Source organism: Pleurodeles waltl, chromosome 7, assembly GCF_031143425.1.
Source record: "Pleurodeles waltl isolate 20211129_DDA chromosome 7, aPleWal1.hap1.20221129, whole genome shotgun sequence".
NCBI classification, from domain to species: Eukaryota; Metazoa; Chordata; class Amphibia; order Caudata; family Salamandridae; genus Pleurodeles; species Pleurodeles waltl.
The window spans coordinates 134,156,644-134,175,828 of NC_090446.1; the positions used below are offsets into that span (position 1 = coordinate 134,156,644).

Sequence of the window (19,185 nt, forward strand, 5' to 3'; positions counted from 1 at the left end):
TTGGCTCACAAATAGCTTGCGCCATTGGCTACTGAACACAGTCTAAAACAAAAAAACATGTGCCTCGGTTGTGTGAATAAAAATGTTAGCTATGGTTTACGGCAATCAGCTTCGCTTTTTTACCTTTGTTATTTACTCTACGTGATGAACCCGGTTGTTGCTCTCCCCATAGAGAATGAAAGATTGAGGGAAACGGTAGCACAGAGAGGGAGTACAAAAGGAAGCTGGAAGGGAAAAACAGTAATTTGGGAGGGGTGGGGTTGAAGGACGAAGATATGAACAGAATGAAAGAAACCAGGAGGGCAAAACTGAAAGAAAACTGGCTTTTCTAGAACATGTTTACAAATATTCGTTAACAGACTGTGGTATTCTGAAATTGCTATGTTTTATACATTCCTAGGTTGTTCATATGTCTTTCCTTTAAGCTGTTTTTTTTCGTATTATACTTTCATTTCCTGGTGCTTGGTGTGTATTTTATCTGTTTAGAATGTACTGCATAGGAATTCCAAGATGGACCTATGGGTCAGTTGTGACCTTGCCTCCTCTGTCTCCGGGTGAGTTTTAGCTGCCACAACTGGAATGAAGTGTTGTAGCCACGTGCTGGTGTCCTGTTTCATTTTTAGGTTGAACATAGAAGCACTTTGACCTGTTGTACGTATTGTGGGCCTTTAACCACGCCCCAGAGGAGTGGAGTGTAATCCACTCCGTTTGTTGTATAGACAGGCCGTGGTATAGTATGCTATAAACCAGAGGACCACTGCCAAACTGTTGGGTTATTTGTATCTCTCTGGTGCTTAATTTCTAAATAAAAACGTGCTGGTGCCCAAAGCTCTCCTCTGAAACATGCAACTGCTGCAATTAAATGTGCGAGCACAGAATAGAGGCAGCGTAATCCTAAAGCCATCTGGGGCCTTTTTAATCCATTTATAATCACTCCCTGCCACTCCCTGCCCCTTCAGATCACTCTTCTTTCGTTTTTCTCTTCCTCCGTCTTTCCCATATGTGCCTTTTTCTCGCAGTAAATGCTTGAGGTAGAAAAATATGCCCCGGCCCTCAAAAATAAGTGCCAGTGCCCAGCACCGGAAACCACCAGCTCAAATTAAGCACTGCATCTCTCATTTTGGGGATAACATCTCAGCAAAGTGAATACAGATAAACACCAGCTCTTAAACTTTACTTCGAATGTAGTTTGGAAGGACTTTGTAGCATTATTAGCCTCTTAAAGTTGAGCTTGTATACTGAATGCCCAATTTTTGTAATGTTTAAAAACCCCTTTGTTGTTACTATCCTCGTTGTAATACGCATGGCCAGTTTAATTTCAGGTGTTTTATAATAAAACAATGACATGATAACATAATTTGCAAAGCACTCCAGACGTTATAAAACAGGTGTTGTTGACCAACATCTATATTCAAATAAGAACATACGATGTTTAGGCTTCAACCACAACAGCATTTCGTATTCAGTCCTATATACACATCATAGAGTATATTATATTTTTAAGGGATAACCAGGGTATTTAAATATGCTTTTCTGATGTGTTTATTTCTCTTTAAGGTATTACATATTTCTTTTTTTGATGGGTATTGCACCTTGTAAACTGTAAAAGGTCAATATTCAAATCTATGTGTAAATGGCTGTTTTACAGCACCTTGTTACGTGTTTGCAGATGTATTTATGCATAAATGCTGTTTTCCTGTGTTTTATGATGTCAGAAGGCTTTTTAGGCGGAGAGCGCAAGTGCTTTGAGCTGTTGTAAGTATTGTGGGCTTTTAAACACGCCCACATCAAGCCGATCACTTTCACTCGTTCATGGTTCATTCTTGCCTTTAAAAAATACTTTGAGATAATTGGTAAACACTTTACGTTTGTCCCTCCTTGGGGATGTTTTGTTACTGCCTTGCAGACTGACCCTGTTACATGGATAATTGCACTTTTGCTGATATGTTTGAGTGAGCAAGCTTCTTTTTCCTTTTGTGTCTCTCCTGCGCGCTCATGCTCATGGCAGCCATGGCGCTTTGAATTGGCTCGCTTTTGTCAACTAATGTTTTACTTTTCATTTTCTGGATGAAAAAGCTGTTTAAGCATTATTTTCACTGGATGCCTCACCCAGTGTGGTACTTGGCGGAAAGCACACTTGCCTTGTTTTCTACTGATTCTCACTGCAAAAAAAAAAGTCCACACTGCTTTGTTTAAGTGTGTTGCTTATTGGTAACATTCCCTCCTCTCTTAGTTGTTTTTCATGTAGCCAGACACTGCTGTGTCCAATTTATGTGGCAAGAAAAGTCCAGTTAGGAATTTACAACACCAGTAGCTCTAACACGAGCAAATGTGACACCCATTGCATTACAAATTAGTCTTTACTCTTGGTGGCGTATACCACACCCTTTATTCACTGACCGTTGTGACGGAGTGACAGACAAATTGTACTTTTCTACTTCTCTACCTCTTGGCCTGATAAACTCTGCAATCGCAAGGGCTGCAAGAAGAAGTCAAGAGTTTTCTGTAGCATCGACATGGGCAACATCACTGTTCTGCAGCTATCCTTGATCGGGACAGTGCTGCTCTTCTTACCCTCTTTCTAGATCTCTTGCTCAGCGTAGACCAAAGACTTGGGGTTGATTCACACAAGTGCTCAGATACATTACAGGACAACATCACAACCCTTGTGGCAGGAGAGCCACCCTGCTCCTTTGCTTGAAGGTTATGTGGCTCATTTAGAGCCCACCAGTAAAGATGGCAGTAATGGCCTGGGACGGAGATGAGATTTAGCTCGTAGAAGCAAGATTGACACTGGTTTGTTCTCCAGCTTCACAGATGTGTTTCCCAGTTGCATGTTTTACACACATCCTTTCCTCCTTCAACCTCTTTCTCATTGCACTTCTTGATACCGAGTCATGCCTCGCTTTTTTAATTGCTGATCCCCTGGGTTATCACCTGAACTGTAGCTCCCCTCTTCTCATAGCCTTTTGTTATTCATTTTTAACTGTTAGTTTTATTTTCTATTACTCACGAACAAACAATTTGTAAATTATTTTGTATTTCCACGTAGTAGCTGTTCGATTATTTAGGTTATTAGACATGGGTTTCTATTATATTTTGTCTGTCAATTTACATTCTTCAGTATTTACCGCCTGCCTTTAGCTGCTGAACAACATCTGCTGATGGTTACTGCGAGGTCTGATAGTATTGCCTTCAATGTAATAATACAGTAAAGGCATAAAAAACGGTTATCCAGCTATTAACAGCACGCCCACCCCTCCGCTAGAATATAGATGACTCTCAAGTGACTCTTCCCCAGTTTTTTTCCTGTGTTAACTTTGTGCAAACGTTCAAGGAGCCCCAGCCAGAACATGTGTGCTTTGGTTTCTTGAGTTGAGATGATTCCTCCACTTAAGTCCATTTGGATCACAAAGCTATGAAAGACTGCCAGGAGTGCAACGTTAAGGTAAATATCCCCAGTTCCCAGGCTGGGTTTTGTAATGTAAATGCACCCTTAGTCTGCTGTGGAACACCCCTTCTTCTCAGCAGAATTAGCAAGGCAGAGGCACACCAGAAGACTGTTTAATACAGATTTACACATCACATAGTTCTCCAGTTTGATATTAAAATGTGGCGGCTGCCCTACATATAAAACTCCTTTCAAAACGTGCGCAGTAAGCCATTGAGAAAAGCCTTTTTGATCCATTGTGCCTGATCTGGGTCTGTGTGGTCAGCACCCCAGTGCCACTGTGAATTCCACAGCTGGGAGCCCGAGTTGTCCAGTGAACAAGGGAAACCTGTGGCTTGTTTTTGTTTATGGCTGTCTCTGGTGGCTGCTGCCTAGGGCTCTCCACAGCCAGGTCTGACATCCTACTGCAACTGGACTGCCAGCCCTGTTATAGAGGACCGGTACCAAAAAGCCATAGAGACCACACTGCTGTGTGAGCGGCTTGGCGGTATGAGCCATTGCTAGTCCCCATCAAAGATTACCATCTTCTCTCAGCAGGAGGGTACACCGAATGCGGAAGTTCTGACTTCGTCTGCGGGGCTGAGCCTGTCGTCATCTCCTGTCCCTGTCATCAAAAGAGAAATACTTCCTCCATGATAAAGCACATGCATCCAGGGTGCAGATATCAGTCTCAGTGATTAAACTCGGCAGATCTGTCCACCGGGGGCCTCTCTATGATAAACCATTCAGGAGTGCGTATGGATACCACTTTCTATGGTGAAGCCTTCCATTTCCGAGCTTGATAACGTCTTGTGTGTGCAGTCCTCTGGGACACAATATGGCGCCCTTTTCCCATCATGCTTTACATCCTACAAATGGCGTCAATGTCAACATCATTTTAAACACCTGGGGATGCAGAAGAAGCTCTGCTTCATCCGTAACACAGCAGGGTGACTGTTTCTATGACCAGCCTGCACTGCCTCCTGGGGTCTTTGCCTGCTTCTATGCATCGGTCCTTCCATGTCATTTCCTGTTCGCACTGTCCTTTCTAGTCCCTGCACTGTTGTCTTCGAGTAACTTCCTGCACCCTCCTCACATCTACAGACCGGGTCCTGCAGGAGATCTCCTGTTCCTTCCACCAGTCTTGCGCCCCTTGTTCCCATCGAATCTTCTCTTCCGTGCATCAGTTCCTGCAGATTGCTGCTTGTCCCACCTTCAGTTTCCTGCAGTGATTCCTGCATGTTGACTGTACCTTCTGCATCATTAGTGTCTAGCTGCTGTTCTTGCTGGTTAGTTCTAGTACCTGCTACACCCCGAGATCTGAGCTCTGGCTCCTGGAAGTCACTTTCTGCTGTGGCGTCATGTCCTTTCAGCTGACTTCCTGCAGCTGCATACGGATTGGGCTCAGGCACTTGTTCTTTTAGGGCTGTTTCTGTCCCCTCTTTGCTCTGCGTCTCTTCTGGCTGCAACACAGACATTATGTGCTTTTTATCATCAAAAGGATTTTCTCCATATCGCTCCCTGAGGTATCCGGCAACCTGTGAAGGAAAGACAAAATAGCGCTGTGATAGGGAAACTGCTGGTAATCACAAGGGGTAAGGGAGTATGACACAGACACGTAAATACCATTGGGTTAAAAGGACCTGTCAGCACATAAGTATATTCATGTGAGGTGGAAGATGTGTTAGTGGAGACAAACTGTTTTTAGAAAAGTGGATTTACACAAATGTGACGCCATTTCTCTAGGTGCCCTACACACTATGAACAATTACGCATGTGGAAATGCCTGTGCGTAGATAGGCTTTGGAAGTCACACAACTTTGCAAGGACTACTGAAAACCTTTATCAGACATGGGCCCTCATTCCAACCCTGGCGGGCGGAGGGCAGCGGAAGCACCGCCAACAGGCTGGCGGTGCTTCCAGGGCTATTCTGACCGTGGCGGTAAAGCCGCGGTCAGAAAAGGGGAACCGGCGGTTTCCCGCCGGTTTTCCCCTGGCCCAGGGAATCCTGCCATGGGGATTCCGACCCCCTTCCCGCCAGCCTGTTTCTGGCGGTTTTCACCGCCAGAACCAGGATGGCGGGAACGGGTCTGCTTTGCAGACAGTGAAAATCGCGACGGGTGCCACTGCACCCGTCGCACCCCTCCTACTCCGCCGGCTCCATTCGGAGCCGGCTTCCTCGTTGCAGGGGCTTTCCCGCTGGGCCGGCGGGCGGCCTTTTGGCGGTCGCCCGCCAGCCCAGCGGGAAAGCCAGAATGGCATCTGCGGTCTCCTGACCGCGGAGCGGCCATTCAGCGGTGACCGCATGGCGGGCGGCGACCGCCGCCCGCCGCGGTCAGAATGACCGCCATAGTGTTCAGGAGTAATCTTGAAAACTGTTACAAAGGTAACTGTACATCCACATAAAGACAGCTGTCAGTTGTAGATTGCAGCAGGTTTATTTTATATGTGCCCCAGCCTCATAGATCTCCACCCACCAGCCAGCTGCCCCATTCAAGCAGTGCAAAAGTCCTAAACAAGCATTTGCAATGCAATGGGTCTCGCGTTTTCTCGAGAAGAGCTATTTGAGTTGTAAATTCCGAACTGGACATTTCCTGCCACATAAATTGAAAATAATAAGTAAAACAGAAGTTCGCTCGAAGTCAAATGTATTGTCGGCAAAAATGCAATTATCCACGTAACAGGGTTGATTACTACCCAGCAACATCATGCTGTGTAGAAAATAAATAGAAAAAAGTAGTCCAGAAACCATATGGAAAACACTGAGCTTCGTATGTTTTCAGTAGTTGGCCCGTGCGCTGTAGGAGGGCTAAACACCGGAAAAGGCATGACGTATGCATGCCTTCCACTAATGAAAGCAAGAGACTTTTAAAAGGCAAGCCCACAAACCAACGAAACTCATGGGCGTGCGGTGGGCGTTATTACAAGCCCATAGAGAGATTACAGCAGAGACAGAGCGCTTTGCCCTCGACTCTAAAGAAGAAGTGTAAGGACTAACCAAGTTAGGCAGTGTGAAAGTGACATCATGGCGGGTGAAATCACAGTGCATGACATCACGGCACGTGACATCGCACATGGTATCACAGGAAGTGGCATCACAGCCCATGACTTCACAGGTAGTGACATCACAAGAAGTGACATCAGATCTTAAGACTTCACACATCTATTTAGTATGTATTCATGAGTGGCATCAAGAAGTGGCATCACAGCCCATGACTTCACAGGAAGTGACATCACCAGAAGTGACATCAGATCTTAAGACTTCACACATCTATTTAGTAGGTATATCATGAGTAGATCTAAGCTCATTACAATATTTAACAAATGAGATTTTGCGTCAGGATGTGCCAAAAAAATGATGTAACCCGACACAAAATCTGGGCCTCAATTTATACATGAATTTTTTTTAAACCTGCAACAAAGAAATTGGCAACAAGGAGACATGTGGAACTAAATCTGTTCTACTTAATTTGTTGCAAACTCTGCCTTTTAAAATATCTTGTGGGATTAAGGCACCTGCTGCAGAGATCTTTGTGTGTCCGGAAAATCTTCTGTGACGTAAAGAGCTCTGACACCCTGCAATTGGATAAGTAGTGCTATAAAAGAAATAAAACAAAATAATGGCATTTAAGTCATTATTTATGTAAATACTGGGACAGACCAACACATCTTACATTCTTACAGTGCATGGATATGTCTTAGATGTAGGACCGGAACAAAGTCAAAAGTGTGCCTCTCTTAACTACCTGTGAAGTGATAAGCTGTGTGCCTTTGTTTACCCTCCATTGCATTTCTGTGTGAGGCTCCTGATTGCTCCCAGCCAGGATACTCCAACAAAATGAGGCCTGATGGCCCTTAACTTCTGCCTTTGTTATGAGCCCAGCTGAAATCTGATAATCCTCGGCCCCTGAATGTTGCTGCTGGTAATGAAAGCAGACAACATGCAGGTGCTGCTAAATGTCTCCTTGTTAGACCTGGCCCTTTTTGCAGGGTTATCCCCAAACTTTTTGCCTTCTTCCTCCTATTTTCTCTAACCTGTTTCTGTTGGCTTTAAGACTCTGGGCACTTTACCACTGCCAACAAGTGCTAAAGTGCATATCCTCTCTGTCTAAATTGTATTGGTGATTGGTTTATCCATGATAGGCATAATTGATTTACTAGTGAGTCCCTAGTACTCACTATGTGTGCCCAGGGCCTGTAAACCAAATGCTACCAGTGGACCTGCAGCACTGATTGCACCACCCACACAAGTAGCCCTGTAAACATATCTCAGACCTGCCACTGCAGTGTCCGTGTGTGCAGTTTTAAACTGCCATGTCAACCTGACAAGTGCACCCACTTGCCAGGCCCAAACCTTCCCTTTTACTACATGTAAGTCACCCCTAAAATATGCCAAAGGCAGCCTCATGGGCAGGGTGCAGTGTATTTAAAAAGTAGGGCATGTACTGATGGTGAGTTACATGTCCTGATAGTGAAATATTGCTTAATTCGATTCTCACTATTGCAAGGCCTATCTCTCTCATAAGATAACATGGGTATTGCCTTGAAATATCTTTTAAGAGTAATTTTCCATTGGGAGGCAGATAGAGATATGGAGTTTGGGGTCTCTCAGCTCACAATTCAAAAATATATCTTTTGGCGAAGTTGTTTTTTTAATTGTAAGTTTGAAAATTCCACTTTTAGAAAGTGGTCATTTTCTTACTTAGCCATTCTGTGCCTCTGCCTGGGTGCTGGAATACACGTCTGGGTCAGGATAACAGTTGGGCGGTTTGTGAATTCACTCTAGACAGTAACAAAAAGGGGGCTGAGGTGTGCCCTGCATATCCTGATGGGTCTTCCTGGGCTAGAATGGTGGGAGGAGCTGACACTTACAACTAAATAGGGCTGTGCCTGTCCGCACAAAAAGTAGCCTTCAACCCCCTGGAGTGTGTCTGGGGCTAGGGCAGGGAAAAACATGGTCTTGTGCAGTACAAAGAATTATTTTTAAGTTTGTCAGAAATGGGTATAAACACTGGACCTCTGACCCCAGAAAGTTAGAATCCTTCTGGATTGAGGACATTCTGCCAGGAAGATGAGCTGGGTGCTGTAAGAGGGACTGCCACTCTGCCTGTTGCTTTGCTGTGCTGGTCTACTGCTATCTGCTTCTGTCCTGGGAGTGAAAGGACTGGATTTTACTTTTTATATCCTACTCCAAGGTTCTCTAAAGGCTTGACTGAGTTTACCTCCTGTTAAGAAGTCTCAGTGACATCAAAGACTTCACCTACCAGTGCCTGGGCTCTTCTGCTTAGAGTCCTGACTGACCAAGTGGTGCCAACACCAGTCCCTGGGCCATTGGAAGTGGAAGCTGGTGCCCTGAAAGAGAAAATCCATCCACTGACGTGCTGCAGCAGAAAAATCGACAAAGCCCTTGCCCCACAGCTGAAGAATCTATGCAGCGCTAGTCTCGCAGCTGCAGAATTAATGCAGTGCCTGTTTCAGCATGATTCCATCTTCTCAGTGTGTCTGGATTTTCCATGCATCATCCCTGGGCATCTAATTTCCCATTGACCCCACACCGCAGAAAGGAACAAAAGCTGCATGTCTGGAAATCAAAGCATTGCCTTTCCTGTGAGGAAAGAATCGATGCATCACCTCCCCTGCCAGTAAGGAACTAACACATTGGCTCACGTGTGAGTGAAGAATCGAAGCATCACCTCACCGGCGCAGTAAAGAATTGATGCATCACTTTGCTTTTCCAGTGCCTCACCTCCCCCGCAGCCCCCATCGTCTTTGTTTTTGACACATCCCAGGTACTGTGTGTTAAAAGGATACAACCATTGATTGCTATGGATTAAGACTAATTTAAACCTTTAAAAAGTGATATCTGTACTTATGTATGATGGAGTTTTGTCCTTTTGGTCTTGTTTTATTCAGATAAATATTGGCTATTTTTAGGGTCGAGCCTGCGTCGCATGCGTATCGCTAGCGAGACGTTTTAGGAATTAGAAAAGGGCTCGGAGCCCCGTCCACGTCATGTCAGTGTCTTTCATTGGTTGGTGGACTTGCTGATTAGAATCTGCTTGCTTTGGTTAGTGGAAGGCACGTCTACGTCATGCCTTTTCCGGTGGTTAGCCCTCCTCGTGTGCAGCGACCAAGTACAGAAAACATGCGAGGCTCGCTGTTTCCCATCAGGTTTGTGGACTACTTTTTCTCTATTTTCGCAGCGCGATCTCGCTTGGCAGAAGTCGAGGGCTTTGCATAATATCGACCCTGTTACACAGTTAACTGCACTTTTGCCGGTTACGTACATAATTGCACTTTTGCCAATAGGTTTCATTACGAGTGAACGGTAGCAGCGCGATCGCGCTGTGTTTTTCTTTTAACGTGGCAAGAAAAATCCGGTTGGGAGTTTACAACTGGTAATACCTGTAACTCGGACAAATGCGAGACCCTAGTGCATTGCAAATGCTTGTTCTAAACTGGTGTGGAGTCCTTTTGTAGTTTTTTCACTGTGTTACTTTGTGCATGTGTGTACAAATACTTTACACATTGCCTCTGAGATAAGCCTGACTACTTAAGCCAAGCTACCAAGGGGGTGAGCAGGGATTATCTTAGCTGTGTGACTCCCTTACCCAGACTAGCGTGAGAGTCCCTACTTGGACAGGGTGCAAACCACTGCCAACTTGAGTCCACATTTATACCAGTCCTGGTGCCTACAGATTACATCGGGACAGGTTTAGCATATTTGTGTGGAGCCCAACCTCTTGTCAGGGTAGATAATGCCTACCCTGTGAAAAAAGTGGGCAGACGTGGTCTACCCGATTCTACCCGGAACTCATGCCCTGCTATCAAGAGATGCCCACACACATTTATTTAACCTCATAACAAGCTACAGCATCTCAATATATTGGCAGGATACCAAAGAAAAATAGTAAATTATTACAATTCTTACATCCGCACCCATGCAAGATAGTAATCCTGTAATTAACTAGTTATTTTGTGGTTTGGACAACTGAGTGCATTGAATGACAGCAGATAACATTTATGGACATTTGCATCATCTTCCCAACATATTTTCTGGTTTTGCCCACATATTGCTACAACACATCTCCCATTAAAATGTGAAAAGTATTTTGCAGTGTTCATGTGCCTTTAGAAAATACAATTTGCTGGGGACAGTGGTGGATGGGGGAGTTGGGCTGGCAGGTCTAACACATAATATAGGGTGGCTCGCTGATTAAATCCTCTGCTACTGAGACGTGGTTATGTAATCTGTATGTATATAATCTGTAGGACACAAGTTTGAATCCCATAGCTGATTTAGTCTTGTCAAATTCCAAGCACAGTTACTGATAATAGAAACACTTGGTATTTACAGTGTTTAGAAAGTATGGGTATGTAGTATAAAGCACTATATTAAAACAGGCTATATAAGCCCAATAGGTATGGTCTTGGCAAGCTGGAGTGATGATTATTGTTTTAGTTTATGTAGTGCAAGCAGGTGGCACAAAAAAATAAAAAGAAGAAGAAAAAAGAAGACATGCCACCACCTAAACGTTCTAGCCATATGCTTGGAACAAACATGTAAATTAAAAACATTACAGATCGCAAATAATTTTAATAGAACAGTAAGGGTGCTTCCTAGCAGGCTGATGTATTTATTACAGACATTTAGCTCTTTTTATTTTTAATGCACATCACAGCATTGATGGAAAATGTGATTCTTATTGGTGCACAGAAAAGGTACTATTGGCTTTGAAATACTGAAAGTTAAAGACATACTTGAAACACACTAAAACAATAAAAGAATAAAAAGAATGAAAAAAGATAATTGGCAAGTAAAGTATTAGCCCACCAGACCTGGCACTAACATAGTTTTTAGGCTGATATGTATATGCTGTCTGGAAAAATGCCACCACTCAAAGTGCAGGAGAGATTATAGCTGAAATGTACTGACCGCATTGTGTATTTGTTGTGGTGTGCAGACCCAAAATGCTAATGACAGTTACAAAGACCAGTGGATGTAGAGGGCTGAGACAAAAATACTCTCTTTCCATATATATATATATATATATATGTTCAAGAGTTATCCAGCAGTTGTCCAGCAGTTTTCAGCGAACGACACAAGAACAAGCTCAAATCTCGTGACAAGTAAAAGTTTTTATTTCACGAACAAATGTGTATATATATATATATATATATATATATATATATATATCAACAACATTCATGAAATACTTCACGAACGACCGCACTCCGGGACCTCTTATTTCACAAAATTCATTTATTCAGGCTCCATTAACTTCGTTTACAGCTCAACAATCTCCTGCCCTACGCGTTTCGGTCTGAGAGACCTTGATCACGGGCATTTCCGGTAGGGGGTTTCTGTTTCCACATTTATATCTACAGATAACAATTCATTAAGAATCAACATATTTCTAAATGCACTTAGAAACTACTTCTCTCTGCTTGCTAGGTTTAATAACTGCGGTCTACACAACTAAAACTCACCCATAATTTCAAAATAAATTCAATTATTAACTAGTGCACTATAAACTTATAATGCTACATTCTGGGAGTTGTAGTTACCGCAAAACAAAACCAATTTAACCAATCTGTTGATACACCTCATAAATGTGCGTATGTGGCATACTGTCCGTGTCTCCCCCCGTAATAAAAAAACTAAAATATTAACCAAACTGAATATTAGCTGCAAGTGCTACAGAATAGAAAATAGAAAATAGAAAAAACTGTGTTTCATGATTATTTGCAATGGCTGCCATGTAAAATTACAAATGTACAAATAATTCCTCATCCTGATTCATCCCCAGAGGGGTCAAGGTTCGAATCTCGAAGATGTGTTTAGACTCCAATTGTCGTAGTCTCTTTTCTCTGTCCCCTCCACGTTCACTTATAGGGACATGGTCAATCGCATAAAAAGTCATTGTTTCCCATTGGCTATCATGTGCCAACTCCATATGCTTAGCCGTGGCATAACTTCTGTCTGTGTTGACGATGGCACGAATATGTTCAAGGATCCTTTTCTTTGTTTCACATGTGGTGCTCCCAACATACTTTAAACCGCAGGGGCATTCAATAACATATACTGTGAACCGGCTCTTACAAGTGATATGTTGTTTAATGCTTTTTGTGACACCATTACCAATGGTGTATTCCTTAGTGTTTTTCGCAATTTTGCAAGCCTTGCAATTGCCACATTTCCAAAAGACTGTTTTTTTGAGCCAGTTGCCCCTTTTCTGAGAGCTAAAGTGACTTTTCGTGATTCTGTCCCGCAAATTTGGTGCTCTTTTAAAAGTCATTCGAGGAAAGTCTCCCATAATCTCCTTTACTATAGGATCTAATTGTAGAATAGACCAGTGTTTGGTTAGAATCTTCCGAAACTGGGAGACATTATTGGAGTATGTTGTGATGAAACGTATAGGATCCTCCGATTGACCTTCCAACACAGAAGTTTTTTTATGAACTAATTCTGTTCTCGAAATCTTTTCCACTCGCTGTTTTGCCTTATTAATACATTTCCTGGGATATTGTCTGGAGATAAATCTTTCTTCTGAGGCCTTCATATGTTTAGCAAATTCTCCAGATTCTGAACAAATTCTTTTTATCCGTAAGAATTCGCCATATGGTATGTTCCATTTAGTATTGGGTGGGTGAAAACTATTGGCATGTAACACTGAATTTGTGGCAGTAGATTTTCTGTGTAATGTGGTATGTATCTCTCCTTCCCTTATATAGATTTCTGTATCCAGGAACGTCACTCGTGTGTCACTGATTTCATAAGTGAATTGCAGTTTGGCAACAGTATTGTTCAAAACGTTAAAATATTCCTTAAATTCAATTTCTGTGTCATCCCAAATTAGAAATAAATCATCAATGAATCTTAACTAGCTAATGACTTTCTGCTGGAATCTTTCATTTTCTTCTGCCCATGCTATTCTCTGTTCAAACCAGCCCATTGTTAAGTTTGCAAAATTTGGAGAAAAGGAAAAGCCCATGGCTGTTCCTTTTATCTGTAAAAATAACTGCTGGTCAAACTGAAAGAAATTATTGGTAAGGCAGAGATGGATCATTTCTAAAAGCATTTCATTATGTTGGGCAAATTGAATATTTCTTTGGCTCAGAAAGTGCCTACATGCCTGGATGCCAATCTGATGTTCAATATTGGTGTATAGTGAAATGACATCCATTGTTATCAACTTATATGAGTCCTGCCACGGAATGCCATCCAAATGTCTCAATAAATCCCCTGTGTCTTTTAAATATGAATTTAAGTTACGTGCCACTGGTGCTAAAAAGAAATCAATATAATTTGATATAGGTTCCAATAAAGATTGATTCGCTGAAACTATTGGCCTCCCAGGTGGATTTTTGGGATCTTTGTGAATTTTGGGAAGAAAATAAATCGTGGGAGTGACCGGATGTTCAACTCTCAGGTATTTAGCCTCCTCTTGATTAATGAGGCCATGTTCTATCCAATTTTGTAAATATGTTTCAATCTGAACTGCCACATGTTTCGTAGGATTGCTATTTATTGGTTGATAATAAGTTTCATCTGATAGTTGTCGCATTGCCTCCTGTACATATCTGTTTTTATCTTGAATTACAATATTCCCGCCTTTATCTGCGGGTTTAATTATTAAAGTTTCATCTTTTTGTAAATCACGCAAAATTTGTACTTCCGTTTTTGTCAAGTTGTTTTTGCCACAAATCCATTCTGTTTTATACAAGTCATCAACAACAATTTCAGCAAATAAATCAATTTTATTTCCTGCTGGTAATGCCTAGGCAAAACTTGGACCTAGGTCTTTTTTAGTTAGGCCTGCTCCTAATGGTATTATTGCCTGTGATTCGCTAATCGGCTCTTCCTCTTGCGTGCAATCCAGATTTATTAAAGTCATTAAGGTATCTTTATCTTGTACTGTTAATTCATAAGTTGGCGTGGTGATACTTGTTTTACTAATCAGATTTGCATCTCTGTGAAACTTTGCCAATTTGATTTTCCGCATGTATTTGTATAAGTCAATCCGTGTCTGTACTAAGTCAATGTCGATGGCAGGACAAAAATTGAGGCCTTTTTTCAATAGGGACTCTTCTTGTGATGACATTACTCTATTAGAGAGATTTATCACATTTAATTCTTGAATAATGTTGCGGTTTTCGCTCTGGTATTTCTTTGAATTCCCCCTCTGTCCCCTTCTTGTGCGTTTGTTTTTCTTTCGCCCCGTCCTCGTCCTTTTCCACGTCTGCTGCTCTGTTGGTCCTTGGATTGTTGTTGGAGGGCGAGGCGCATTTCATTTAAAAGTGTCGGATTCGATTCGTATGGTGTTGCACTTCCATCCTCACTCGCACTGGTGTCACTATGCACAGAAAGAGATTCAATACTTGAATTTTCCGATCTTTGAGATTGTGGCGAATCAAGGTGAGCTCCATGTTTTGCACTCTGAAATTTGCACGAAAATGTGAATATTTTTCCTTCTGCATAATCTCTCTGAAATTTAAATTGCTTGCGCGCTATAACAGTTTCCTCATGTTGCTGTACTTTCAAACCTAAATCATTTTTAATTTTCTTTTCTTCCTCAGTCAGAGTTAGAGAGTCCAAATCTTCTTCAAGATTTTTTAGCTCATTTTGAATTTTATCCAATGCTATCTCTGCATGCTTAATAAGAATTTCAACCAAACCTCTCGATGACTCCAAAATATATGTTCCCCATTCTTCCAATAGGGCACTGCTGGCATCTTGGTAACTTGGCATAATTCTTATTCTCAAACCTCTAGGTATACATTTTACTTCAATGTATTTTTTCAAAGTCACCACTTCCCACCATTTATTTATTTCCTTTCGAGACGAGACTGGAGCAAAGTTGAAAGTTGTGGCAAGTTGACAGCAACGGGGTGAGGTTTCAGATACACAAGGTGGATTGGGCCCGGTCTCCACTTACCTTCAGACTTAGAAGAAATTTTAAGAAAAGATGTCTGCGAAGGTAAAGTTCAGCGGGACAAGGCAGCCAGTGGTGCCAAGGAGGAGGGGTCGTTGTCGGGAAGCCACTGGACAAAGTTGCAGTAATGATTTCTATGTTCGGACTTATCTCTTTTTTCAAAGGCTGAGAGGCTGAACAGAATTTTCTGCAGCAGAGAAGAACATAGCGGGAGCTATTGTGAAGTGAGGCCTACCGGCGGTGCACTTTGGGCAGATCAGCGTGCTGGAAGATCCTGGTCTCCTCTCAATCCTCAGAACACTTTTTGGCAGAAAATTCTGTAAATCCCATGTTTTAGGTTTGGATTATCTGGGCATATTTAGTACCACTTCCAAGGGTCCATGACTGCTGGGGCACCACTTGGAGGGCCTTGAATCAAGGTCCAAGTGCGCTTTCAAGATTTTTGGAGTCTTTTCTGTTCCTGAGGCTCTGATTGGGAGGCCAACCAACTAGCCCCTGGAGTCAGTCTGATAGTCCTGGGTTCAACCAGAAAAGCAGATCTCAAGTAGCAGGGCAGTCTTCTGAGGGTACAAGGCAGGCTCCGGACAGCAGCGCAGTCCTTTTGGTGCAGGCCTCTGATGTACAAAGACCTCTACAGGTCCAGAAGTGAACTGAAGTGTGGATCTGAAGGTCCGATTTGTGTGCACTGTGCCAGTTTTGAAATAGAAAAAAGAAAGTCACCCCTTCCACACAGATAGCTCTGGAATTTCTTTCCTCCCTTCCCAGGCTCCACAGGGTCTGTGTTCATAAAAGACTAATGTGAAATTATTTGTGTGTGTGCTGAGGCAGCCGCTTTGAAGCATAAGTAGGGATGTGCACAGCTCTGACACCACATCCTACATCCTACTAAGATTGCCAATCCTGTCAACACCTAGTACCCCTGTTGTGAGGCTGTCTGGAAAGGATACACAAAGGCTGACTGCCTGTCACTCCTAATCACGTGACCCAGGATACAGGCTACGGGCACCAAATGGTTAGGACAAGAAAATGTCAACTTCCTAAAAGTGGAATTTTCAGAATTGTGACTTAAAATCTTACTTTATCATTAAAGAGGATTTAAAACTAAACATTTGTTTTCTACCTGCCCTCAAACAAAAGTTATCACTTACTAAATGCAGTAAGGTAATCCAATATTATCCTATGGGAGAGATAGGTCTCACAGTAGTTAAAAACGAATTTTGGAGTTTTCCACTGCTAAGACATGTAAAACTTAAAAGTACATGTCCAACATTTTAAATGCAACAGACCATGATAAATGGACTGTTTAGGGCTTACTTTAGGGATGACATTCGTATTAACAAGAGAGTTTTAGACCTGGCAAGGGGTTTATTTTGTGAGGTCCCCTTGGTAGTTTAAAACTACCCACAGGGTCCAATGGCAAGCCTGAGATTTTTGGGGGGCTGGTGACACAATAAGTGCTGCATGCCCACTAGTAGCAATTAAGTTACCTGCCAATTTTACTAGGGACTTGTAAGTACTAGTGGAGTAAGCACAAGCACTTTAACACAGGTTAACAGTGGTAAAATATACAGAGTCCCAAGGCCAACAAAAACGAATTCAGCAAAATAGAAGTCGAATAGTTTAAAGGTTTGGGGGGGACCACCCTAGGTCTGATGGGTCTAACAATGTATTTTCTGTTGATTTATTTTGATTACACAAGCCTATGACACAGCTGAAGTTGTTTGTAGGCCAGGTGTAAGAAGTTACTATTATTCACAGAAGGGGTTGTATAAAGTTCTTTACAGAAAGGGTCATAAACCACCTTGAAGAACTCTACAGGACCTAGGCAATAACCATAGTTATGGAGCAAAGGCAGCTGGAGAGCAGGACCACCATCCAATGATTGCGTTTGAGAAGCTCATACAATCACATGGTGTAAAGCTTGAACTTGTCAGTAGGTGGCACTGTGCCCAAACATATGAATTGCTTTAGATTTTTTTTTTTTATTGTTATTGTTATTATTAACTGCTCATTTATCTTTCAATTCTCTGAAATCTGAACTTTTCATGAAGAATTTCCCTTCGCTGAAAGTTGGGAAAATATAAGAGTAAGTGTGGATCTAAATTCACGCGAGTCCCAGGCACACACTGTTGACAGAATTGGGCCAACTCTCCCGGTCGACCTGTCCATTTTTGCAGCTGGGGTTGCTGACCCTCGACACGGTCCTTATTTTCCGGTTTGTGGGTCTACACTTTGAGAAGGCAATTAGTTCGAGAGTACTTTTGTCGAGCAGTTTTCAGCGAGCGACACAACAAGAACAAGCTCAAATCTCGTGACAAGTAAAAGTTTTTATTTCGCGAACAAATGTGTGTGTGTGTATATATATATATATATATATATATATAGAGAGAGAGAGAGAGAGAGAGAGAGAGAGAGAGAGAGAGATTATTGGCCTAAGCCCGAAAGTAGAATTCTCTTGCAAGTGTTAGTGCTGAAACCAGTGGTGCTGGAACAATTTTCAGAGTGTAGGATGTAGCTGGTGGATCATCCTATGTTAAATATATTGCTAAAGCATGATGTGGGTGCACACTATCGTGTACAGAACACATACTTTCTTTGCATTTAAATGTCCTCTGCATTTGCACAGACTTGCAGTTTTATTGGTAAAACTATATAGCACACAAGTAAAATGTCTTGATTTGTTTTCATCCTACTAAAACATTTGTTTTCACTCACACTTCAGAATGAACAAATGTGCTTCATTTAACCTTTCCTAACTGCTGATATATTTTGAAATATATGTACAGTGCATTTCCAGATATTTTAATTTTGTTATGTTAGAAAAAATGGCAGCACACAGCCTTTCCTTTATACTCCCTATGCCCCATCGAGATTATCGTGTGGTTGACTTGACACCATCTTCTCAATTTGCACAGAAAAGTAAACACCAGTCACCTAGATAAAATAAGCAGCAATTTGTCACAAGACTGATGTTCACATTTGACCTCTGCCTTTGTACACACAGTCAAGTGACGAGATAAATACAAAATTTACAGGAACCTTTATCAATCATTTACCTTTGGAACTTCAATATTGGTATTTTGGGGGTCACGCAGCACCCCAGCACCTTTACTTCCAGCACCTATGGCTAAAACTGCATGTCTTTTGCTAAGCTGCACGTACTGTGAAATCATGGTGCCCTGGTATCTTGTGAGAGTGCTGTACGAATGTGCTTACTTTGAACAGCATTTCCACGCGAGTGATTAAACATTCTCAAGAGAGCTAATGGCGTCACTTGGACCTCAAAGCCCATGCACAATCCGAGCCATGAAAAAGGTTCGCAAGCATATCACGCAACAGACATCATTTAAAAATATGTTCAAAGCTCTCCAAATTTCCTTACATCAGATTTTATCACTACATTGAGAAGCATTTATTAAAAGTGATACCCGCTTTCTCCCCGAAGCAACGTCATTAGTGCACTAAGGGGCAAGTCAGCTGTCATATGCATCCTTTATATGATATAGAATCATATATATGAAGCATCATTACAGTCTATTAAGTAAAACACACAAGGGTATAATACTGAGCATATAGTCAACTCATATTTGAAGGTGACCTCATATAAGATCATTAAAAAAGGAGCCTTGGTGAAAAATATTTGCCTAGGAAAGCACAGTTTGGTCAAGTGAGGAAGCCGGGATTGATCTCAGGTTTTCTAATTTACTTGTGCAATTCAACCAGAAGATGGGTATCTCTTTCACTATCCTATGCTGCATCAGAGGTTAATGTCTTTTCTTTAATTCCTGGAGTATTGTGTTACAGTGTAGATGGCTTGCA

General features: G+C 42.1%; 1 protein-coding gene across 1 annotated transcript in view; it reads right to left on the bottom strand.

Moving 5' to 3' along the window:
• Positions 1 to 1,065: 1,065 nt before the first annotated feature.
• The window catches only part of DUSP15 (dual specificity phosphatase 15), a 64,735-nt gene continuing 46,615 nt past the window's right edge, over positions 1,066 to 19,185 (bottom strand). Inside the window, exon 7 of the mRNA XM_069243370.1 lies at positions 1,066 to 4,968. Coding sequence (XP_069099471.1) covers positions 4,324 to 4,968 — 645 coding nt within the window. The 3' untranslated portion in view covers positions 1,066 to 4,323. The remainder of the gene's footprint in view (positions 4,969 to 19,185) is intronic.